Source organism: Danaus plexippus, chromosome 31 (assembly GCF_018135715.1).
Source record: "Danaus plexippus chromosome 31, MEX_DaPlex, whole genome shotgun sequence".
Classification (NCBI taxonomy): Eukaryota; Metazoa; Arthropoda; class Insecta; order Lepidoptera; family Nymphalidae; genus Danaus; species Danaus plexippus.
In genome coordinates, this window is record NC_083558.1 from 2,675,281 (window position 1) to 2,699,970 (window position 24,690).

The 24,690-nt window shown below is 33.3% G+C and overlaps 5 protein-coding genes and 1 long non-coding RNA gene across 7 annotated transcripts in view; 3 read left to right on the forward strand and 3 right to left on the reverse strand.

Moving 5' to 3' along the window:
- LOC116778315 (igLON family member 5) overlaps positions 1–24,690 on the reverse strand; it is a 108,948-nt gene that overhangs the window by 49,683 nt on the left and 34,575 nt on the right. Inside the window, exon 3 of one of the 2 annotated variants that reach the window (XM_061525697.1) lies at positions 16,681–16,710. The exons of the other annotated variant lie outside the window; for it this stretch is intronic. The gene's annotated coding sequence lies outside the window, so the exon portion shown is untranslated. The remainder of the gene's footprint in view (positions 1–16,680; positions 16,711–24,690) is intronic. 2 annotated transcript variants of the gene reach the window in all.
- On the reverse strand, positions 1,927–4,609 carry LOC116778318 (small proline-rich protein 2H-like). Its single transcript, XM_032672283.2, has 2 exons — positions 4,519–4,609; positions 1,927–2,349 (listed from the first exon to the last, which is right to left on the reverse strand). Exons 1-2 carry the CDS (start codon positions 4,544–4,546, stop codon positions 2,069–2,071), a joined length of 309 nt encoding a protein of 102 aa, XP_032528174.2. The 5' UTR covers positions 4,547–4,609; the 3' UTR covers positions 1,927–2,068.
- On the forward strand, positions 5,810–8,397 carry LOC116778228 (uncharacterized). The gene is made up of 3 exons (XM_032672171.2): positions 5,810–5,902; positions 7,042–7,188; positions 7,426–8,397. Exons 1-3 carry the CDS (start codon positions 5,872–5,874, stop codon positions 8,103–8,105), a joined length of 858 nt encoding a protein of 285 aa, XP_032528062.2. The 5' UTR covers positions 5,810–5,871; the 3' UTR covers positions 8,106–8,397.
- On the forward strand, positions 12,598–14,294 carry LOC116778316 (keratinocyte proline-rich protein-like). Its single transcript, XM_032672280.2, has 4 exons — positions 12,598–12,687; positions 12,785–13,102; positions 13,306–13,586; positions 13,798–14,294. Exons 1-4 carry the CDS (start codon positions 12,639–12,641, stop codon positions 14,182–14,184), a joined length of 1,035 nt encoding a protein of 344 aa, XP_032528171.2. The 5' UTR covers positions 12,598–12,638; the 3' UTR covers positions 14,185–14,294.
- Positions 14,482–16,584, reverse strand: LOC116778317 (uncharacterized PE-PGRS family protein PE_PGRS46-like). Its single transcript, XM_032672282.2, has 2 exons — positions 16,428–16,584; positions 14,482–15,418 (listed from the first exon to the last, which is right to left on the reverse strand). The coding sequence occupies exons 1-2, from the start codon at positions 16,456–16,458 to the stop codon at positions 14,715–14,717; spliced, it is 735 nt and encodes a 244-aa protein (XP_032528173.2). The 5' UTR covers positions 16,459–16,584; the 3' UTR covers positions 14,482–14,714.
- On the forward strand, positions 18,364–21,708 carry LOC116778319 (uncharacterized). The gene is made up of 3 exons (XR_004354114.2): positions 18,364–18,540; positions 20,633–20,768; positions 21,587–21,708. It is a non-coding gene; the product is annotated as an uncharacterized LOC116778319 (long non-coding RNA).

Sequence of the window (24,690 nt, forward strand, 5' to 3'; positions counted from 1 at the left end):
TATATATATTTATTCGATTGCATTTTTTCAGACATCTATAACTATTAACAACCTTTTACGTTTTGTAAAAATTATGAATTGAATACTGAGGATAGGCAGTTTAAAGCGTATTCGTTATTGAGTTCCAATTGCACTTGCAAGGCAACAGAAACGCAGACAAACTGTGCCAATTCTTAGCAGTGCGCTTGGTAATCGAAGAAGAGTATCACTTAGTTCGTAATCGAAGACATACAATCAGGACTGGATGGAAGCTCGCCTTAGTGTCGTTGAAAGAGCCTAGCTTTTAAGGTGCTAGAGCCTAGCCGTGGTCAAATTACTACAGCTCGAACATGGGCTGACTCAACCGGTGAAGTGCCACCTGGCTGCGTTTCTTCCAATGAGTGGGAGAGCCAGTTTCCCTTTCCTTTTTCCCTTTTCCCATCCTTTCCTCTCCCTTATTTTTTTTCGGATGCCCATCAGCGACGGTTACTACCTACATCAGGTACCACGTATGCTCGCTTGGCCCCTTTGTCATAAAAAAAAGAAAAAGAGAACGAAGAGATTATAACATTTACTTAACTTTTTTCAATTATGAAAGAACATTAAAACATGGTCGTAAAGATCGTACATGCTCATATTTGTGTGTTAAACGTATAAACCAATAAGAAACCTTTTTGGTCTGTTAAATAATACAAAATAACCAAATGGCCCGCCATTGAAACGAGGAAGTAGCTTTTAAGTGCGAGAGTATTAAAGGGTCTTTGAGAATTTAAATTCTCAAGGGACCAAAACCGCCTAGTTTTGTCGAAAAAAATGTTCTTTGGACACGATTTCGTTATTTTACATGGTTTTGGTTTACTTTTTTTAGCTTTGTCTTTTTTTAGTGAGCTTCTACACCCGAAACTCTAGATATGGGGAAACATATTACATACATTAATAAATAAAATGTCAAGATAATTCAGACTTAATTACAAGAGGAAACATTTCCGTCCTTTGTAAAATTGTTCACGTAATTCTTAATTAACATTCCGTGCTGACTCTAATAGGCTTTACTTTTTAAGCACTTTGTAGTCGTCAAGAATTTTTCTGTATTTAACATAATACCTGTTTATCATGGGATGCAAGGGAAGAAATTTTTACCCTTTCAAGACGCCGATTTCTTTTGTTCGGGGAATGGATTTTCAAGAAACTTTATTTTCATCGAGCCAAATGAGTTTTGTTTTAGCTAAATTATCACTAACTTTTCATCGAAACTTATATTTCATTTTGTTCTATTTAAAACCAAATACAGCTTTAATGCCTCATTGCTGTTGATCTTCTATTTTTTATTTTTTTAGTCTATTATCATGACATTAATTAACACAACTATGCAACTAATTGATGCTACTAATAATTCAACTTTCTTCAGATAAATCGAAAACATCACTCAGTGTACACATTAGTATTGGATGTATCTGTAACTAAAAAAAGTAATTTCTATTTTAGCGCCATCTAGTACAATATTGGAACTAATCGAAGAGACGCAGAGTCGAAGAGGCCTTAGCAATTTATATTATTCCCCCCTCAAGTTAATGAATTTAAAGTGTGAAAGAATGTCACTCTAGTTTCGGGGACTCCCAAACAAGGTGAACTTCAAACAATTCAAATTAAAGTCCCATAGAACTTCAAAAATTCTTAGAATCTTTGTTGAAATTCGATGATAAGTCAGAAATAACAAAGTTTTTCAAAAACAATTCAAATTATCTCGTTTTGCTTATTTCATTTATAAATAAAAAGTTATTAAAATTACAATATCAATAAGTAGCCTCAGGAAATATTTAGAATATTTTTCGTCTATAATATTTTCCTTTTTTTTTTTGAACAATACGAAATTAATACTTAAATTTATATCAATGCATGTTATAAATAAAGCACTTATAATAAAAAAGGCATTTTATAATAATTGAATACCAAATAAATGAATATTTAATAAAAAAATATTTTAAGCCAAAATAAAATATAAACAGTTTGAGGCCATTTATTCGAAAAATAGATGTTAAATTTTGAATTCAAAAATTTAATCGAAACACATCCCAGTTGAGGTCGCTATTCAATAGTAGCATGGATCAGGGCAGGGACATGGCTGGGGGCATGGTGGGGGGCAGGGATCCGAGCAGGGTTGGGGACAGGGTTGGGGGCAGGGACACGGACACGGACACGGACACGGTGGAGTATATATGGTGCTCTGGCATATACATGGAGGGCTAGGCCGTCCAACGCAAATAGTCGGTGGATTGATGACAGGTTGACAGGATTCCCCGATGCAGATTGTGCTGCCGTCCTGGCTCTTGCAGCAGCGCCATGGTGCTGCTGCTACCGTGCTGATGAGAGCTATTGTGACAGAGATTGTTTATTTGAAAATCGGAAGTTTTGTGTCTGTATTCATGAAAATATGATACGGTTAATTGATATTTTTACTTTTTTAGTAACTATTAACATTTGAAATTGTCTGAACGTTATGAAGATCAACGCGTTGTCACAAACTTAACGTATATTAAAAGCATTTTATTTATTAAAAAAAAAAGATACTTTGAATTAGTTCGCATTACTCTTAAGAAACGCTAATTCAAGAAATGCTTTAGAAGTGATTACTTTGAATATTAATTTAAAGTTAGTTATTGGAGGCGGGGTCTTGACGGACATCTCAACAATTAGCAACAAAGTTTTAGGACCGAAGTTGCGGACAACCGCGTTTTGGGATATATAATTAATAGGACGACTCACTGACTGCGGTTAGGACGAATAATAAGTAAACAAGATGAATTTAAATGACTGATTAAAAATTTTTTTTAAAGTAAATTTTTTGCTGTTACTTGACTGATAATTCTTGTTACTCATTTACTCAAACTGCCAATCGAATATGAGTAAAACAAAGGTTTGCTTCGTGAGGATATGTTAATTATAATAACAAATTAATATGAAGTCTCGCATCATTTTAATCATCTATTTTATAGTAATGCTCGAACCTTATCTACGTGAGAAGGGGTCTTTGCTCAGTATGGGGCAGTAATAGGCTGTTGATTATGATATTTGTTTTATGGATTTTTTTTTGGATTTTCGAATTGCACTAATCAACCAAATAGGCTTGATGTCATTGAAAATATTAATTACCTAATATTTGAACATACGGCAAAACAAACCGACGGGTAAAATACTCCAGTAACAAGAAAATTTATGGAAAAAAATTAGGAAAACAAAAGTGGAGATTTCCAAATAGAGTGTATTTATTGTATGAAACGGTTATAAATACAGAAAGTTTCTTCCGAATAAAAACATTTCAGTTCACGCATGACTTTGCTTACATTCGAGTCTTAACTTATAACAAGACTATGAAACAGCGACACTTACTGTATAGCATTATGGGAAATAAAAATAATAAGGACAATTAAATCTCATCTAAACAAATGAATCGTAATGCAATGAAAGCCTCCTGTTTCAGAGTAGGATGAATTAATGTTTGTGTTTGCTGAACTTAGTATCATCAGTATAAGTTCGCGTAGTCAAACTTACTCGTAAAATACTCAGTTTTTAATACAATATTTACTCAATAACGATAAATCGATATAAAACTTTCAAACAGCTAGTTTTTAGTTTATCGTAAAGTATGCCAGGGTCCGGGTGGCACGAGGCGTTAACAAAATCAAGTTTGATTGACAAATAGCTTAATTTAAATGACATTTTAAGTAACTTCTAAATAGCGTTAACATAAAATTGTCGAAAATAATTCATTATTATAATGTATACCTTGATAATATAATTTTACTCCGCACATAGTATAAACAGTTGTCAAGAAAGCCAAGCATATATATATATAACTACTTCAATATGTAATCGTGTTTATAGGAAAGAAGTTCCCAGTATACGAGAATCATTTACTAAGAAAAATGACTAGATCCCTTTTTAATAACATGTCTTGTTAGTTACGATATTGTTCTAATAAATTGTCGAATTCTCGATATTTTGTGACAGGTCAAAGAACCGTTAAATATATGAAATGTAAAGCATATTGTTGTGAACTTTACTATACTGTGATCAACGTATTTGTAAGGTGAACGAATGATTAAATTAGAGTTTTAACTTGCGAGAACAGCTTGCACTCGTCTATTTTTTAATTATTTATTAATCTTCACTTAGTTCGACTGGTTGTATTATATTTTTTATAATAACAATAAGCAATAGAGTAACCAGAGGTAACTATATCAAAAATTTTGTATCCCACGCCGTAAATATTATTTAATAAATACTTAATGTTTTTATAATTTGGTTAAATTAACCCTTATTTTTGAAAGTCTGTTTCATTATATTTTTTTGCAATTTTCAACAGTCTTTTATCAATTAAAATAATATAAAAAATTCAGTGACGCGAGTTAGATTCGAAGCTACGATCTGCGGAATGTCGCAGAAAAACCATTTGTAATGTGGTACTGAACTGTGATTCAACGACAATATTAAAAGCGGATTTATATTAAAACATTGTTATATATGTCAGGTATAACTTACCCAGAAATATATATGCGATAAGTGCCATGTTCACCGTCTGCCGAGTTCTCTGACCGAAGTCTACTCAACGTCGTTTTTATACTAACTGTATATTATACACAGCTTCATTGACGCGAATTAAAATACGTTAAATGACTATTATAAGATCAGTTAATAGTTATCCCGTGGCTTTCCTTTCTCGATATAGCTATAAGTTATAAAACGAGATAAGATTCGTAATGAGATCTGAGACTGTTGCGAGTATTCATGGAAATGAAAGTAATATTTTTCATTCACACCTCGTCTGCCCGTGATCACGGTTGCTGCAAAGTAACCGAAAACGTCGGGAATATGTAGTTTTAGAAATATGCGTAGTGATTCGAAAAATATTAGTTTTTAAGTTACTATAGTATCAAGACGAAGAAAATTATACATTAATGCCTTAAGGCTCAAGGAATAAGAAAATTTAGAAAATAAAAAGAGAATTTGGGTCCCAGAAATCTTGCAAGAAGCTGGCACTTTCAGGGTTCCAAATGTCAGTCATTCTATCGCAAGTAGGTATTCATTATTAGAGACGAGACGAAACCTCTTAGCATTCAATGGATTCAGCGTGCGGGTGCCGGGTCCATCGCGTTGCAGGGAGAGGAGCTTCAACAGTGCCTGGGACTCGCGACCCAGGTGTAGCTTAAGGGGCTCCTAACTAACGCGTTTTAAATGCTCACCTCCACCGTCCAAGCTCTTCTCCCTACCTAATCATATTTAAAAAATAAATAAATAAATAATAATAATAATAGTATATATAAATATAAAATATGTATACTAATTTAAAAACAAAAAAATTTAATACCGTTAGAGTTTTTTATCGTTAAGTGCAGTGAAGGACTCAACTTCACCGGATTATTGACTGTAGACTAATGATTCAACATAGTACAATACATTTGTAATGAATTTAATGTTTTACGTTTGTTTGAAAATAATTCAACTAATTAGATACTCTACAATAAATTAATATATATATATATATGTAGCTAGTAACTAAGAGAACTCTCAAATATTTTGCAGCTAAAATATATTTTAATTTCATTTTTAATCTCTGACCTTGCATACTCTTTGACGTCTCCTCTCTCCTTATCCTCCAGCTGTACTTAAGGCGGGTTAAATAAAATTAAATCTAAATAAATAATTAAATAATACCAACCAACTGAAACAAGCACGACATATAAATATATAATTTTAACGTAAAAGTATAACAGTTTTGGTCGCAGTAGTCCAAGCGTTTATAAACTGAACAAGATTTTTTTATGCCCGATTTATTTGACAGAGATATTTAAGTATAAAATGGATTTTTAACAAGACGAGTTCACAGACCGTAGGATGGGGCGAGTCATAGCATTGGGTTTTATCGGTGAGATTTGACGTAATTGTATCATTATTATCATTATCATTATCGTTATTTCACTGTGATTAATTTCTTTATTGTAGTGCCACATATATATGTTTATTTTTTAATATTTTCCTTTCTTTTATTCCATGATTGCTGTCACCATAACCCTGTTTTATTGTCCAGATTTGATGAGTTTCCTTGTCTCTATCATTCAAACATTGTCACAGAGTCATTTCTTGATTTTGATGTCAATTATCACTGAGAAGCAAATAATCATTTCTAATTAAAAGAAAAAAGGAAATCTTTTGATATTGAGAATGTATAATTGTTCAATTTTTTTGTTAGAATTGTATGATTTTGTGACAAAATCAACATCCTCCTAACATAGAGTCGCTGGATCTAAATTGTGTTTCAAATAAATCAGATCTTTAGGCGTGTTCTGAAAACCAATAATCTGGTTACGTGTAGTATTTTATACACAAGAAGCTTTTATATATATTTGATCACCGTGACTCATCCAGACTTCAACAAAAGTCGCAAGTAGTTAAGATTTCTTCGGAGTTGTTTATGTGTAAGCCGTACTAATATTTTTCTTTGTCAACAAATATCCGACGGCCGTTGTTCCTCTTGTATCTTATAGTGTTATTTTGCTCAGACCTTGTTATATAAATGTATAAATATTTTTTATGAGAAATTTATTTGTAATACAAAAGATTTATTCGATCTTATAAATAATATAATATATAAGGATATTCCTTTGTTGAATAATATTGGAGGTGAACAGTGAACAGTCGCTGTATATTTTATTGACTTCCAGACTTTGTTTTAGTAATTACGAAGAACACAGTCGTGTTAGCTTCATTCAACTTTAAGTGTTTTTTTCTACGTCCTTTCATTTCACTTCTTAATTTATTAAGTTAGGAGTTTTTGCATTTTTTATCCACAACTAATTTCCACATTTTGTTTGTATCCGATAAGTATGAGTAAGTAAGTTAGTTAAAAATGGGAGCAATTAAACGAAATACGACCATACGAATTCTTTACACGTAAACTAAGTAGCTAGTTCATATAATTATTGCTTTTGATTATTCTTTATTTGTGCCCCAATAAGTGAGTATTTCTTTTGAGACAGTCATCACTTTAAAGTGCTTTTCTTTCAGCGTTACTGTCATCAGTCATAGCGGCGCCAGCGCCTCAAGTGTGTGTCTTGAGCCCTCCGCCATGCGAGCCCCCCTGTCCGCCCTGTCCCTGCCCAGAGCCACCCTGCCCAGAACCGAATCCTTGTAACCCGAATTGCCCACAAATCAGTAAGTAATTATATCAATATCTTTACATGTCGCCCTGATACTTAGACTTATGTACAAAATGTATAAAAATTGGTATACCATTAAAAAGTCCTTGACATAACTCTTTTAAAAACATTTTACCCGATTTTCATACACATGTAAAAACAGTTTCATACAAATTTAAGCTTGGATTTGCTTTAAATATTTATGGCTGTAATTATAATGAATGAAATTATAATGGGATCATTTTTATTTCAGTTTCAAGCAATGATGCTATAAAGGTATTAGTCCCGAGAAGCAACACGCCGGACGGTCTGCGCAATATCGGATTCCAACCTTATCCCGTCCCTGGAGGAGTTTTCTACGTCCTGAAAAACCCTGACGTGATCATTCAGCCGCCACCTCTGATCATCCGTCCACCACTCCCAAGGCCGATTCAACCTCCCTCCATAGAAATCCAGCCACCACGCCAGCATCCGATAACTCCTCCGCCAATTTACGTACGGCCGTCTCCTCTGCCGCCTGTGAATGTGCCACCAATCTGTGTACGACCTCAGCCTCTTTGCCCGATCACACCACCACCGATAATAGTGACACCACCACGTTCACCCCCGATTCAACCACCGTCGATCACCATCCGCCAACCCACACCCCCGAGTATAACACCACCCCAAATCGTAGTCCGCCCCCCAAGCCCATCTGCCCTACAGGCTCCGAGCATTTCGATTCCACTATCAGTATTGCAAAGACGAGGCGACGACGGCATCATGTCATCGTCTAATGGGTACAATCAGATGAATGCTTGTATCTCCTGTAATCCCTACAATCCTTGCAATCCTTGCAATCCATGCAATCCTTGCAATCCTTGCAATCCTTGCGATTCTTGCGATCCTTGCAATCCTTGCAATCTCATAAATCCGTGCTACCCTTGTGACTAACAAGCTTACACCACAACCGGATAAATATTCACGATCCACCCCTTTAACAAAAAGATAATCAATTTTCTTTATGCTCATTTTTAAATATTTTGAAGTATTTTGTCAAATTGTAAAACTCATCCTAAATCTCAGGCAAACTCCTCAAAGATCTCTGAACCCGGCTATGTCAAACGGAATAGAATAAATTTAAGTAACCCGTATGTGTTTCTTAGTTTTAAGTTTGCGAATGTAAGTCACAAAAACTTTATTATTTACATGTATTAAATTGAAATAGAAGTTATATATATTTCTAGTTTTTTTTTTTTCATTTCAAAAAGAAAAATTAAAAACAAAAATGGTCTCGTGTAAAATTATGTTTGGTAAATTTTTTATCATGTGAAGCGGCTACCGTAACCAGTATCCATGTATCCAGTAATCATTCACTTTTTTCTTGAAAATCTTCATTCTCTAGGGGGGGGGGAGAGATTTTTAGAACGCAATTGACTAGGGCCTCCCTCCCTTCTTCGGGAATCGCACTACGAACCAGCTTTACTGAGCCAAGGTGTTCGATATGACCCTTTGGCGATAGCGAGTGGTGCTTTGAAAAAAAGCCTTTTCCATTATGTCAAACAGTTCTTAAATATCCCATTAGAAGCAAGAACTCTTCTAAAACCCATTGATTCAATACTATCTGTACCAAAGAATTTCATTACATAACCTGCAAGTGTATTGTAGTTACCTTATAAGTTATAGATCGTAGATTCATCACTGACTGTATGCCACAGTCAAGTAATTATCAAAATTAAAGCGTAAAAATAATATATAGTTGATAGATAATTCAACTCCAATCAGTTGCTGATTGCTAGTAAATAGATACTAACAAATTAATACCTACTAATTGCTAAGAGAGCCTAACCTAGTTGAATATCAATTCATTTTATAAAACTTACTTTACTAACACATCATAAATAAATGAAAAAATTTTGGACGCCAAAATATATACATAAAAATATTTTATATACTTATATATTGTTATCTTTGGAATTATTTAGATAACAACTGAAAAGTTTATAACATCTGAAAATATTAGTTCTATTTAAATAAATACTAGCAAACGTATCAGTTATAATTATATTTAGATAATAATTATAAAATACCGAAGTAACGTACTTGATTTAATTTCAATAATTTTAACAAAAATACAATCAGATATAAATTCACATGCGGAATAAAAATCAATAAAGGACATATCACTCTGTCTCACATAAAGGATTATTAAAAGTTATGCCAAGCAGTGAGAGTGATCAATTTACTGAGCACAAAGGCTTTCAAAAACTAATTTCGTTTAAGAAGTGCGTTAAGGTAGAAGTGATAAACGGAATTCCGAGATCGGATCGAACGAACTGCTGACTGGGTTTATTGGTAAAAAATCTACTGCGATAATAAGAAATAATGTTTAAATTAACAAAAAAAATACTGCAATCGCAAAAGTTACAAAGGTCGGGAGTTACAACTTAAATAATAAAATAATGTTTAGAAAATCCGAATATATTAGTTTTAGTCAAACGAATACTTGTGATAGAAATAATATTATATATAAAAATAGTGTAAAGCTGAGATGTTCTGACTGATATCGATTACTCCTTTGAGTTAACGAAGGTCCTGTAGAGATTGGGTGTTGACTCCGGCCGTCGGAATACACGAGATAAACTTAATGAAAACATTTTTAAGATTATTGCACATTTAGCAGCTATTCAATATTTTTCATGACAGAGACACACAAATTATTCTCTGTTTCATTAATTTTTAATAGCTTTGTTGTAAATTTTATTAATTAGATGAACTCTACGTGGTTAGTTGTGTTAATGCTTATTACTTAGTTACTGACCTTAAAAAATAAAAAATACTGTATATACATATAACTCCATAATATGAAAATAAACAAGCAATAGTCTCGAAAGTAATTTAAGAAAATGTATCAGGATGTAACTGAACAATGTTTTATCATACCAGTCAGTACATTTATTAATTTTAATTCTTTCTTCTCAGTCAAGTCAGTTTACTGTCAGTGTATTTCCGCCTTTGTTCTCTATCTTTTGATCTTGATGTCACCAGCCTGAATCATAAAGACTTTATCTTTGATGGCGTTGTGTATTTTTTTTTGTACAAATATTCTGAATTATTCTCCTGACTTAACTGTGTAAAATATTCCGCCTAGTTGCGACAATAACCTTCTTAGAACATAGTCGAGGCTTTGTGTAAGTTCTTATTAAGGTTGCAAAGGAAATATTGCTTTAAGCAAAATGTATTTGGTATCTTGATAATGAGGGACACTCCTTAACAAAACATAATGTAAATACATAGACTCAAGAGCGATTAATTCTTCGAAGCTTTTTACACAGAACCGTTATTTTTAGGCCTGTTTTTGTGATTATTTTGTTGAATTCTGATTAAATTTACTTATAAACATGAAATTTTATATAAAATCAAAATAAAATATTCTATACGAAAGTTTATACGTGTACACTCTGTCTATGGCAAACAGACTGAGTTCACGTATCGCCTCAGGCATTGTAAGCTAACCGATGAAGAAGATTCAGTTACGCGGTGTGCCTATTGTACATTTAAATGAGAAATTTTTGCATATACGTACATATAAACTAAGCAATGAAATAATATTTTAACACAAAAATAAACCGACAATAGCAAACACCAAAAATTCTTATCAATAGATGGCGTTGCTGAGGAAGCAAATAATATTGCTCAACATTATATTAAAAATACAGTAAATCTCCGTTAGCAGATATAAATCATTTCAAATAGGTTAAAATTAATATAATGACTCGAAATTAACAGCTCTTATTTATTGCCAGAAGACTTTAGTTTAAATTATAATTGTGTGTAACTACAATTATTTACCAGCAGTTTAACTGAAGCTGGTTACAAAAACTTTGGTTAAGGGAGTAAAACACATATTCGGGAAGCACTGTTCACTCTGTCACAGTAAACTATTGGCATCTGTTTGCCTTGTATCAATTATTTGCCTTACATACAATTAAGAATGCATTTTTAATGACACAGAAGTTTATTTATTGAAAAGTCTACATTTTTATTATAAAGGAGAGATATTTTTTGAACGTGACGTAAAATTATTGCATTTTAATTATTAATGAGTTGTTATCAAATTATCAATCAATATCTTTTTATTAACCGACTTCGAAAGAGGTGATTAGATATTAAGAAATTGTATTGAATTTAAATTAAATTAATAAAAAATAAATATGGATAGTGTACATTTATGTATTGTAGGTGTTTGAGACTTTTTCTGCTGATATTTAGAATGTATTATTAGATAGGTTAGGTTGGGAAATAGCATTTGAGTGTAAAATTATTTATTGCTTTTTAATTCCTGCGTTCCTATAAAAACAAATTTAATGAAGTCGCTTTTTTTGTACATTAAGTTAAATTCAAGTTTACTCTCAGGTTGAAACACATACAGAAACTAGTCAGAATAGTCTCATTAATAGAGGCAAAACAGTTAGGATAACTTGGATCTTAATGTTTAAATCGAAATAACTATGATATGACTTTAGAGTCCTTTTTAAGTCATTTTTTCTAAACGCAACCAAGTGATTCCTATGCTGCGCGGTTATTTTGTTGCTTTATTTCAAATTTTTTTATGTTTATTACTTTTCAGCGACTGACCACCAGCGGATAATGACGTCTTGTTGTTTTACAAACTGTTGGTAAATAATACGTACCTAATACTTTATGAAAACTAATCATATATCTTTAAAATATAATATTCACTGTAATACACACTCGAGACTCGAGACTGGTTAGTTCAGGTCAGCTCAGTCTTTGTTACGAATATTTTTCTGCATTTCCTTCGACCAGACAATCTTTAAGTCTTCATCTTTCAACCTCAAACTCATTACTTCCTGGCTTTCTTTTGAATATTATCCCTTACCTACATATCTCATTGTTGCCAAATTGGACTCTAAGCAACAAGGCTCCTAAAAGTAAAGGAGTCATTCAGACGCAGTTGTGATTGAAGAAATAAATTAAACCATAATTTTGAGCTTAGTTATTTCCTATTGTTACTTTAAACAAACCAGACCTATCACTCCTCTATGAAAGTTACTTCTTTCGACCGGTTTGTTTATTTTCATTCCCAACATCAACAAACTTAAATATACTTGCTTGCTTCTTTTATTTAACTTTAGATATCTCAAACTAATTTCGAACAGCGAAATAGGTTTGAAAAATCAAATTTATATTTTTTCAACGCGTTAAAAGGCAAAAGAATATTGTGTTTTTAAAAGTTTCTACAACCGTTAACATATTTGTCAAAACCATGTCTTGTTTTTAAATTCTATCGGATATATATAAAAAATATTATTTGGACGCCAATTCAGGCGTGTCATAACATTTTATTCATGGAATTGTACGCTCTATCTTGAAGGCGATAAGGTTGAATATCGCGATGAATCACTTCACCCCCGAGGTACGAGTTAGGAATCATTCAGCTATATAAATGATTTATAGCTTTCGATGTTATCAGTCAACTGGAAGATGTTGGGCGCAGTGATTTGGGCTTCAGGTAATATTGAACGCTTACGAAATAACCTCATATATATGTATATATTATCTTATTATATTCCATAACATGCCCTTCAATTTTTTTATTTATTTTTCAGTCCTACTCAGCATTACACACGGACAGCCAGTTCCTGATCCACAATTCAGTTTTCCATGTCCATGTCCCTGTCCTGAGCCAATACCACCATGCCCTGAGCCGACGCCGCCATGCCCGCTGCCGTGTCCTGAACCGTGCCCTGACCCTTGCCCCGAACCGTGCCCTGAACCGTGCCCCGAACCGTGCCCCCAGCCCTGCCCTGATCCTTGCCCGTGTCCGGACCCATGTTCTGGACCTTGCCCTGGAGATGTGCAAGAACTCAGACTGTGCAACCCCGGCGTGCCAGATGTTCGTTATATTTATGGTCAAGCCCCACAAGGTAATATTTACTTAGGTAATATTTACCACTACCATTTAAGAATGTCAACTGTTAACCCATACGATGAACAAAATTGTTAAGTAAAACAATAAGAAACATGCATAAAATAATTTAAAAAAAAATCCAGCCTTAGAGCCGTGTAATCTATAGATTACTATTATTTTGGTTTTGGCTTAATAAAATGAACACTGCCGTTTTTTCAGGTTCCTTGATTTTCAAGCCAGGACAAATAAACTTCCCGAATCCTAGGCCAATTATAGTCAAGCCAGGAACAATCAACCTACCGACTCCACCTCTGATATGGGTAAAACCGGCGCAAATTCAACCACCACAATTGCGGCCCATCCGGGTCCAACCTCGGCCAGTACAACCGCCAACCCCACAACCAATACTTGTCCGTCCAAAACCAGTACAGCCGCCAAGGCCACGACCCATTATTGTGAGACCACCACCAGTGACACCACCAAGGCCAAGAAAAATTAAGGTTTGATTCATTCCATATTACAAAAGTCTTTCTCCTATTTACCATACTCTATAAATCCTGCATGTGGCCTATAGTACTGCAAAATCCTATTTATGCATTAGAAAAAATTATATTAATTATATAACCTACATGGTCCTCGTTGGTTTCGCAAAATAATCAAAAATTTGTGAGATTTTTATTCCCCTTTAACATAAGTCTTGTTTTTATCCAGGTAACCCCACGAAAGGTACAGCCACCTATGCCAGATATGCTCATCGTAACGCCACCACGTATACTGGTGCCACAATCTCCAACAATATGCTTCAGACCAAATCCTATAACCTGCTTCAAACCCTGTGGTCTAGCAAGCATTGGTATCTACAGACCAGATTCTCGCAACCCATGCAATCCTTGCAATCCATGCAACCCGTGCAATCCGTGCGACCCATGCAATCCATGCGTCCCATGCAACCCGTGCAATCCGTGCGACCCATGCAATCCATGCAATCCATGCGACCCATGCAACCCGTGCAATCCGTGCGACCCATGCAATCCATGCGTCCCATGCAACCCGTGCAATCCGTGCGACCCATGCAACCCTTGCAACTCATGTTATTAATTCAGCACATCGGAAAAATATAGATATGTATTTTATTATATATTTTAAAGTGTTGTGACTGCATTTGTAAATGTTTAAGCTATTAAATAAATACGGGTTACTTGCATCAAGTATTGTTTGATTTGTTGAAGCAAATAATATATCAGAAAAATCTGTATTAGTTGAACATAGCAACATTTTAATATATTCCAAAACAATATTAATCGTCGATGGCGATGTGAATAAAACCTTCCATATATGTAAATATAATTTATTAGAATCGAAAATATACATACGGTTTATAAATTTATCAAATACATTTTTTTTTTGTCTCGAAACGCAAATCGTCATTTGATTTAATTTGAATACAGATTGATGCTTCAGAAAATAAATTTAGTTTTTTAAATAGAGATAAATAGAATTAAGTAAGAATTAATTGAAAAATTGAGATTAAAAAACATTGAGATACTATGGTATATAACTTTACAATAAAAGGTGCGTTTGAAGTTTTTTTTGTTTTGCAATTGATATTATACACAGAAATCGGATTATCACATAACTCCAACTGAGGCCAGAGCTCCGAGAGGTAATCCATTCAGAAGCAATTGATTAAGAGGCAACCTTCCATATGGTAGACCGAGTCCGAGACCGGGTATACCGAGACCCAACCTTGGAATGCTCAGCGGATATCCTACACCTACATTTGGGCCAGAATCGCAAAGCGTCGTTGGGCCAGGTACGTTAGGTATATAGGGCAACCCATAGCCTAGACCTAGGCCTATATTTGGTGTGCTATCAATTAGAGTAGTTGGAGCAGGTAGAAGTGGTGGCACGCCACCCAACCCTCCCAAACTAGCTAAACCACCCAACCCACCTAAACCATTCAAACCGGCTAAACCACCCAACCCACCTAAACCATTCAAACCGGCTAAACCACCCAACCCACCTAAACCATTCAAACCGGCTAAACCACCTATGCCGCCTAGTCCTAGGCCACCTACTCCCAATCCTTGATTTGAACTGTCACATGGTGTGTTACAACCACATCCTGAATTTATCGGAACAGTGCCAATGTTCTGGAATGGTACTGGAAGATTTAGCCCCAATCCATAACCTAGTCCAAGTAAATTAGGAGTGGAATCACAGACGGTGGTCGCTACATTTGGCAGTCCTTGTATAAATCCTGGCATTAGATTCTGTGAGTCGCATACCGAAGATTGTCCCAGAGGATTGCAGATACCGCCGCAAAATAGAGCTAAAATTAAAATAAAGAAAGTTTAGAGTTTCTAAGCTATTGTTTTAATTTCATAAGATGTAAAAAGATACGAATCAAAGTGATATTCAATAACTGATAAACTTAATTAAAAGTAACATCCAGCACAATAACACGCTGCTCTTTAAAGTGTAGTCCAAATAGGAGAAGATATAGAGGATCGTTTTTTATAGTTCATCTACCCATTTAATTGAAAAAATATATTGGTTAATGCAATGGAATTGGTCTGAGGAAAAGAAATCCATTCATATTTAAAAAAAAAAAACATTATTTATGGACGGCCAATGTTTCAGTATTAACTTATTATCTTCACTATACAAAACATTTATAATTTTCGTGAACAATAACTTTTCGTACGGCTTTTTCCGAACGCGGGAAACGAGTTGAGGCTAAGAGTGATCCTTGCGGATGGATATTAGCAAGATACTGGGAACCAGGTCCGTGCTGTGTGGCAAGTATTTCCGTAAAAAATCTTTAGAAGGAAGGTCATGTAACATCCCACGGTGAGTTGTTAGCCCAGGATAAACTACTGATAATGACACAGACTAAAACAATTATTATGATCTTAGGCTTTGTGGCATGTATTCGTTTTATAAAGTTTATATACGCTATTAATTTAGATTTTTATTCATGAAAACTTTCTAAGTTCCACAGTGCCCTGGTACAAATGTCATAGTATATTTGAATGTCATAATATGTCAAACAAGCTGATAATTTAGATAAATAGGTATGCCTATGCATGTTACAAACTTATCAAGTTCATGTGCTTTTAGATGAAGTGTTGACTCAAAAAGATGTTAATGGAATTGGAATAGAAATTGTATTTACTGCTTCCGGGACACTGTTACAAGGAGAAAGGCAGTAATTTTACTTTATTAAAATACAGAGGTAAAAGCTACTTCGTATTTGGAGTGGTTAGTATCATAGTTTTCGGACTCTTGAATATTGAAAGACTACTGCCTAACATATACAGCAAATATATGTTACTCACCAACAAGGAAGACACATTTGTTTATAGCCATTGTTCCTATCCACCGTTCTGTGATAACCGGTCTTCTTTCCTCACCTTATATATGATCCTTTGTTTTGATCACACGGTTCACGGCAAATGTTTTAAATTATAATTAAAAAATGTTTTAAGTTTTCATATGTGATGTTTAGAATTACGTTTGGACAGATAAGAGGTAAGTTTACACAAAATTTGTACATACCATAATGTATTAAAGAAAAAGTTATGTACTTACGATGAATAAAAAATTATGTACTTTGTGTACCTGAAACAAATAATTATATGGGTGAGTTATCATCTACTTAAAGTAAGTATAACACAAACAGGATTGTCACAGATCTTAATATGACTTTGTACACAAAATCCAACTATGAAACGGAATGTTAACTCAATTGGAATCAAGCAAGTAATTCATGGCCAATTTATCTAAAATGTCCAAGTGTCGTTATGCTATGACACTAATATTGATAAGGGAATTGAAGCGGAAGGTTTTTCATACCAAACTCTGCTTTACTTGATAGTCGTAAGCTATTTTAATATCAGGTCAATATTTAAAAAAACAAACAATAAGTAAAATATATTCAACGTTGTTATTTTTTTCAATACTTCAAAATATTTTCAAATACCCATTACATATTAGTTAATTTGATTTAAAACCGACAATTATTACATTTGGGTCAATATTTAAATCTTAGTTTTGAAGTACTTATGCCTGTTTGGTCATAGAAAACATTTTAAATTATCGCTCACATACGTTAATGTTCTCGACTGTGTCATTATTAGGAATCCGTAATAAATGTAGAGACTTTATATCATAATTGTTTTTAACGATTAACGTTTTAAGGTCAGGTGGAAGGTTATAAGTGACATCAGTAATCTGAAGGTATTGTTTAATGTACTCTGATTTGAGTCTACAGGCGAATGTATTGCAACTAGTGTATAAAAGTGACCATAATGAATGCTTGAAGATATTCGAGACTGGTCTATAGACTTGTGAGTCTAGACCTAAAGACTGCTACATTAATTTGAAATATGAGTTTGTCGTACAATGAGAAAAATATGTATTGAAGTTACAAAAATATACTATATATACTTTTTGTATCCAAATTTTCTTCATATTTATTTTATCTCTGACACATAGTCGCAAGCAGATGAAATAGAAAGGAAAAATTATCAAAATATGTTTAGTTTCCTAGTTTTTCTATAATTTTTTCATTATGTTCAGTATAATATTATGAAAAAGAAATAAATTATTTTTAATCCCCGGCATAAACAAAATGTGTTATAGGTTTGCTGTCGATGTTTGTCCGTTCGTGGCATCGTAGCTCTTAAAAAAATCGCTTCAGTTCTTCGCTATGTCTGTTAATTATGGGTCATAAATAGCATTCGTTGTAAAAGAGACATTTTCAAATACATCAAGAGATGAAAAAAGATTATTTTATCTTATTAAAATTTTCCAAAAAGATTTTAAGTCTCTCTGTAACATGTGGTCAGTTGTTTGAGATAACTCAATTTCTCACGGCTTATTACTCTATGAGATCTTAACAATATAAATAAAAAATGAATTTAAAAGAAAACTGTACAATATATTTTAACATTGGATTAGTATAAAGGTACTCGGTTTTTGATATTTCGGGGACAACGTAATGTTCGTTATTATGACAGAAGAGTGTTCATTTACTTTCTGATATATATATTTTTTTCGAGCAACAACAGTCATAGTTTTCGAGGTTTAAATTGAAAAATATAAATCATTTTATCTGAATAGTTATAAAACATTTAACTAATACATACATACATTGTGTCAGTACAAAAATGTTAATAATAATAAAAATAGAAACGACAAATATTTTGTAATCACGTCTCTTTTATAATTCCGTCTTGATTTTATCATTAATCGGCAGCCGAGCGTGAATGTTTATACTGGCTTGTGTCAACTAAATCGTGCTCTAAGCGGTTCACGTATGATTCACTTTAGTTTAAAATATATTTGTAATTCGTGAACTATTGAGAAATCGCTAAAATAATTCAATAACTTTGAAGTCACACGAGAAGTTGTCGGCTGAAATGAAGTTGATGTTTTTTATAATTATCTGTAAGTAAACATAATTTAATATTATAATTTATATGCATACATTATATATACGAAGTGCAAAAACAACAACAAAATATACTTTTATTCCGTATCACAAACATTTAAATATGAAATGACCTTGTATAACTATGGGAGGACGTGTCTGTTACAAGCACAAAGATAACTTTACAATATATTCAGGGACAGCGGTTCATTAATTCTAGTTAAAATTTTTATATAGTAAACAATTTTTCTTAAAAGGCATGAAGGAATATGAAAGAAGGTTCTATAAGGCAAGGACAACGACTGATATTGCTTTTGGTTTTTTAATCACTACAACCACTCCAAGTCACGTTATATGAGCCTGGTTTTGGCCACTCAATATTAAGCTAAACTGAGGTTTAAGACAGCTTGAGGTTTTATAGTAGAAATGACTAAAGAGCTTTAAAGACCTATTGTGTGTACCATGACTATTATTATTGTGTATTTTCCTGTTTAAAATTTCGTATATATCATTGGTAATTGCTTTGATGGCTTCTCCACTCGGAATAGATTTTGGAGTCAAGACTTTTTTTAGGCGAGATGAACACGTTTTGGTTGAACACATCCCACAGCACTCACGTCCTTCTCCCAAACGCTCTCCGATATTTATTCTATGCATACAGATGTACCTCTGCACGTAATGAGTATAAATTTTGTCAATATTCTTCCAACAGAAGACAGACACGTTTACCTTTTGAAATCAAAATCTAAAACAGTAAAATATCTTGTGACAATTAAATGAAGCGAGGACGTCAGGAGAATCGAATTGCTGTGATTCTATTACGTCAATGGATCCAAATACAATTTTAAAAATCTGACACTCGCTTGGTTTTAGTTAGATGTTTGTAGACCGGGATATTGACGGGTACAGTGAAACTTCCCCTGTTCTTGACAGAAAAAGAATTGGCCTACAAAGTGTTTGAAAGAACATTTCGATAAAAGCGGTAAGTCTAAGAATTCGAGGAGGTCCTGTCCGGAAACGAAGTATTTTATTTTATTATAATAAAATATTTCGTTTTCGTTTTCGGATAAATGTGGCAACTTGAATCATGTCGCGTAATCCAAAAAAAGATTAGGACTAAATCTATATAAAACGTTCCGGTCCTTACTTGACTGATAAGTTAAAAATGATAGCGTAGATCAAAACAACTTGAGCGTTAACTTGAAGGAAGTCACGGAATAAATTTATTACCAGATGAGAAATTATTTATAATTAATCACGATTTTAACAAATAAAATGATTTATTTATGCTGGAATCCCTAAAAAAACTAATTTTTTAGTGTACAGACTACAACGTGGACATTATCGAATTCGAGTGACGTTTCAATGGGGTGTTGGCTATCAATGAGTGACTGGACCATATTTTTGTAAAACTTATCACGATAGACACAAGTTTATCGAGGTAACCTTCTTCTTTGGACCGTTAAGCCCTTTAACATCATGTTTAATAACCAAAATATCTACAAGACACCATGAGAGCTGAAGACTCGCCTTCATCCAGAGCCAATCTCAGTGAACTGAATTAAAGTTTATGATCTGGGCTAGAGAACACAGTTTTCCCTAAACGAACTAATGGCTTAGTCCCTAAAAGAATCTATAGGATGGGTGAAGAATTTTTCCATACAAAGAGTGCTGCTTTTGTTAACTGGTCTCAAAGTTTTAAGGGCTGTATTTCAGCCAATGTGGACCACATAGAATAAGCGTTATATATTTACATAATGTATTTAACTAACACACTGTAAAAGTATAAACATTACGTGCGATAAAAAAAAAGTTTTTCTTCGTCATAATATTTATAGCCCGACTACATATACATACAAGTACTATACTTTTATACCTGTAAATCCATATATGTTGTGCACGACACGTCGTGCGGAATATGCATGCATACATACATATAGGGGTTGCAAAGATAAGCCGAAACATGCAGACAAATACACAATGTATACATCCAATATTAGGGAAAAGTAGTTAATTTAATATTAAGAACTGCCAGGCCAATGTAATTATAAAGATATAAGTAACTAACGAGCTACAGGTAAACTGAAAGCTCCAATACTTTTCTGTTAGGTATAATAATAACAAGAGGATCTTCAAAAGCAACACTCGCAGTGGGCGTTGACACGGATGAAAGAAAATTGAAGTTGAGATATGGCCTGTTACCTCGTGGCTTGTTCTCATTAACCGAGATGTTGGAGGATGACAGGTATCAGTATGCTCTTCACTTATGTTGCCATTTTATTTATCACAATTCACTTCTACTCTGTCTCACTTTGTGCTGTAAATTCTTACTGATATAATTGCCATTCTTTGTCTAGTCTTTCAATAACAGCTATATAATTTTCGTTACCGTTACTTCGCAACATGAACATTTTCACCCTACAGCATGCATATCTGAGCACATATCATCAGTATAAAATTTGTAACCAATTGTCTTGATATAAAATTGTACACAAATGGGTTCGTAACAAAAACAACAGACAGACACGAAATCTGTCTGTCTGTTTTATATATAATTTCACGTGATGGCTTGAGATTATTTGTGATTTCAGTACTCAACATACTTCAAGCCAAACATAATGTTTCAAACGCTAATAGGAATACGTCAATGCGATATGATATCAATAAAATTCAAAATATTTATTACTTATATCAGGTCCAAGCAATTGTGATTCTCTAAATGACATCTACGTGTAACATATATTACGTAACCCATTATAAAGATACGATTCCTAATGGCTTTTGAAAAGACCACGCAAATAACAAAAGACTTACTTAGCTGTTGTTAATCATGATTTTCGTTTGTATTTTGTTAGAGAATCTTGGTCCTATCAAACTTTTAAATCTTTTCAAGAGACAACCATTAATTGATTACAGCCAGACAGAATCAGGTTGCATTATACGTATGATTTTAAAGAAGTTTTTACAGATTTATCTGCAATTAATGACAGCTTGGTATCCGTCTAGTTTTTATTTTATTTTAATTAAATAATTTTTCTATTTTATTTAATGTTTTTTTTTCAGAGTGCCATCCTATCGAAGATGTTCCATGGAGAATAGAAATGCAAATGGCCGTCCAGGGGTCGTGGGTTTCGTAATGGACACGATATTAGACAGCACCATTTAATAAAGGATTTTTTTGTTTATTATTGTTTCGTATTCCCTATACATGTATAATGAGCTTATACTTGAATAAAAATTAACGTTTCAGAATCGAATCGAAGTTACGTCCCTTTGAAAATATGTTAGATTCACATTTGGAACGTTTTTTGGGCTAATTTTGTAGATTCTGATCATTCATTCAAAAACACCATTTTTTTGGTGTTTGATAAGAAAAATTATCAATTGTGGTTTTGAGAGTGACATCATTATAGCGATATAAGATGTTTAAATTGTAATCTTCACGGTGTTCCACGTCAATGTTTAACTGAGTTTAAATAAGTATGTTGCTGAATGTAACTAGATTTTTTTGATAAATCCGGCTTCCAAAATCTAAAAGAACTGCCATACTAACTCAGAATATTTTCTGGGAAAGTGACTGATCAATTCCTTACTGAGTATTTCAGTACAGTTACAGATATATACTATATTATAGCATTACAAAATCCCTCCCAAAAATTCCCGCTTTCAAAACCTACTGTTCCGATTTTGGGGAATCTTTCAGTATTCCCGAATTTAAACAATACCCAGTACAACAAAATAAGTATTACCTTATTCGGACTCATAGTTCCGGAGATATGGGAACACAAACATACATATGTAGAAACATACACTTTTGAAATTTGATCAGAAGTCGATATATACTAAGATATACAAAAACTGGGCAGTTCAATAAATATTACACACACCGGTCGCGTTATAACCTCATTTTTTTGAAATTGACGAAATATAACAAATAATTTTAATTTATATATACGAGTAAACAAAATATTTTAGTTCCACTGAACTCAATATGTTCTACAAAGGCTTTCACGTTCGAATAATATATTTAGAAGTCGCTCGTTATTTGTTGTGATGTTAAAATACAATCTAGTTGAGTAAGGCATTCCGATCGTGATAAAATATAATAAATTATTGTCGGCCATATAAAATACAAACAAACTAACTGTGTACTGGCTATTGTGTGTGTCATTATGATTGATTCTCCGCGCGACCTATCACATCGATGGACATACAAACAAATTAAATAATGAACAATTAAATTCGATTTTTATATCATTGTCAGTATATCAGAGTCATTTTTTTATTGACATGTAATATAGAGGACATCGTGTGTAATTTTCTATTGGCACTGCATGTTTTTCATCAATTTAATGTTATCTTAAATGCACGTCCGTTAATGCTCTTCAAATCTAATTCCATCGAATGATACTTTAACTCAAATCGCTTAACTCCGGTAAAGAAGCTGCTAATGTCACGTAAGTTTCCTACTGTGTCAGATAACAGAAATATTTCTTATGTGAAAACGTCTTAAAAATTAATATTTAATTTTTTATTAAAATATATATATATATTTACAAAAATGTACTCAAATGTAAAATGCTGAGCTTAATTTGTTTTAAGTTAATCTATTTCTTGAAAAATTTGGGATGTAATCATTCTTCTTGCACTTCGTAATGAAATCGAGGCTACAAAAAAAATCTATCAAAAAAATAGCTTTCAAATAAAAACTGGAGATTGAGAAAAATTAGAAACGACTCTGCATGATGCACGCAATGACCATAGATTAAAAAATATTCTAATATCACCATTAAAGCCAATGCTTAAGTCGTTAATGACAAAATTTATGACCTCAACAGCTGGCGGTAACTGTCCTGAATAAAATACGCTGAACTCATGTCGTGAGCCACGTCCAAGTAACGTCTTACTGACATTAAAGATAAAGATAGAAAATACGTAAAAGAAATCTTTTGCATTCATTCAAAGCGGATACACATTTTGCCAAGACAGAATCATTATATATTTTAGTAATAAAAAAAATAATTGTCTATGAGTACACGGCTTTATAATTTCATTTACGTTTTATGTTTAATCAACCGAATAAAAACATGTTTATCTTATAAGAAATCAGTTTAGAAATATTTATATAATAAAAAGTATATATATGATAATGGTTTTTCGTTGTTTTATTCGGTGAGAGTTCGAACACGATGATTGTATTGCTATATTTAATATTGTTTTCCGTCGGTAAGAAATATTACATACAAAATAAATTAAAGACAAACTCACTATTGAATATATATTCCTAAACATTCGGTAAAAAGGATTTTTTTTGTACAAAAAATGTCTGAGTTTTACATTTCTCATTGCTCAAACCATGCAGTTTGATCGAAATAAATAAGTTTTACGCTCCTCTCACAGTATTAGCTGTGTTACTTAACACAGTCTAATGAAATTTCCGCAAGGACGTGTAATCGAAATCAGGAAAATGTCTGTCGTATTTAAGTTACAAAAGTGACAGATGTTTTTTTTCGTTTTAACATAAAAGAATTCAGATAAATTTCGTTTTCAGATTCTCTTCCACATGCATACAACGGCTACATAGTCCCTGCACCTGTTATGGGAGTCGCTTATGCCCCGGCTGTTCCTGTTCAGAGAGCGTCTCACACACACACGGTTTTCATCAATCCTGGTATGGACTCAACATCTCTCTTACCTTAATGTCTTTCTTCACCCCAAACTCTTATTAAATCTTAACACAGATTTCCAAAGGAACCAGCTGTATCATTGACCAATGGTACCTATGTACTTTGATGGTGACATATGTTCAGGCCAGGTCTGATCCGTAAAGAGAACTTAATATATTCTGTTATCTAAGTAACCTTTCGTTCCTCTTTAACACAATAATTTAAGCTCTAAATTACGCCTCACGCAGATCCGAACCCTAGGCCGAGCGTCACGTGGGCACGCTATATATATAACTTACCTTAATTACTATTTCCCACCATTAAAACTTACTAACTAACATAATCTAAGTTGCAACTAATTTATGTAATGATAATAAAACTTCCAATTTTAGTGTCATAAATTAGGAAATCCCAATAAATGTACATCAATTACTGTTCCGGCAGAGTCAGCCCGAACCGGCCAAGATGCGCGAGGGGCCCGGAGTCAACCGGAGACGAGAA

Coding starts and splice junctions, on each gene's coding strand:
- LOC116778318 (XM_032672283.2), bottom strand. CDS start 4,546: ATGGCACTTATCGCATATATATTTCTGG. Junction 2,350..4,518: donor TATCGCATATATATTTCTGG/GTAAGTTATACC, acceptor CTGTCACAATAG/CTCTCATCAGCACGGTAGCA.
- LOC116778228 (XM_032672171.2), top strand. CDS start 5,872: ATGGGGCGAGTCATAGCATTGGGTTTTATCG. Junction 5,903..7,041: donor CATAGCATTGGGTTTTATCG/GTGAGATTTGAC, acceptor CTTTTCTTTCAG/CGTTACTGTCATCAGTCATA. Junction 7,189..7,425: donor CCCGAATTGCCCACAAATCA/GTAAGTAATTAT, acceptor TTTTTATTTCAG/TTTCAAGCAATGATGCTATA.
- LOC116778316 (XM_032672280.2), top strand. CDS start 12,639: ATGTTATCAGTCAACTGGAAGATGTTGGGCGCAGTGATTTGGGCTTCA. Junction 12,688..12,784: donor CGCAGTGATTTGGGCTTCAG/GTAATATTGAAC, acceptor TTTATTTTTCAG/TCCTACTCAGCATTACACAC. Junction 13,587..13,797: donor CAAGGCCAAGAAAAATTAAG/GTTTGATTCATT, acceptor GTTTTTATCCAG/GTAACCCCACGAAAGGTACA.
- LOC116778317 (XM_032672282.2), bottom strand. CDS start 16,458: ATGGCTATAAACAAATGTGTCTTCCTTGTTG. Junction 15,419..16,427: donor CAAATGTGTCTTCCTTGTTG/GTGAGTAACATA, acceptor TTTTAATTTTAG/CTCTATTTTGCGGCGGTATC.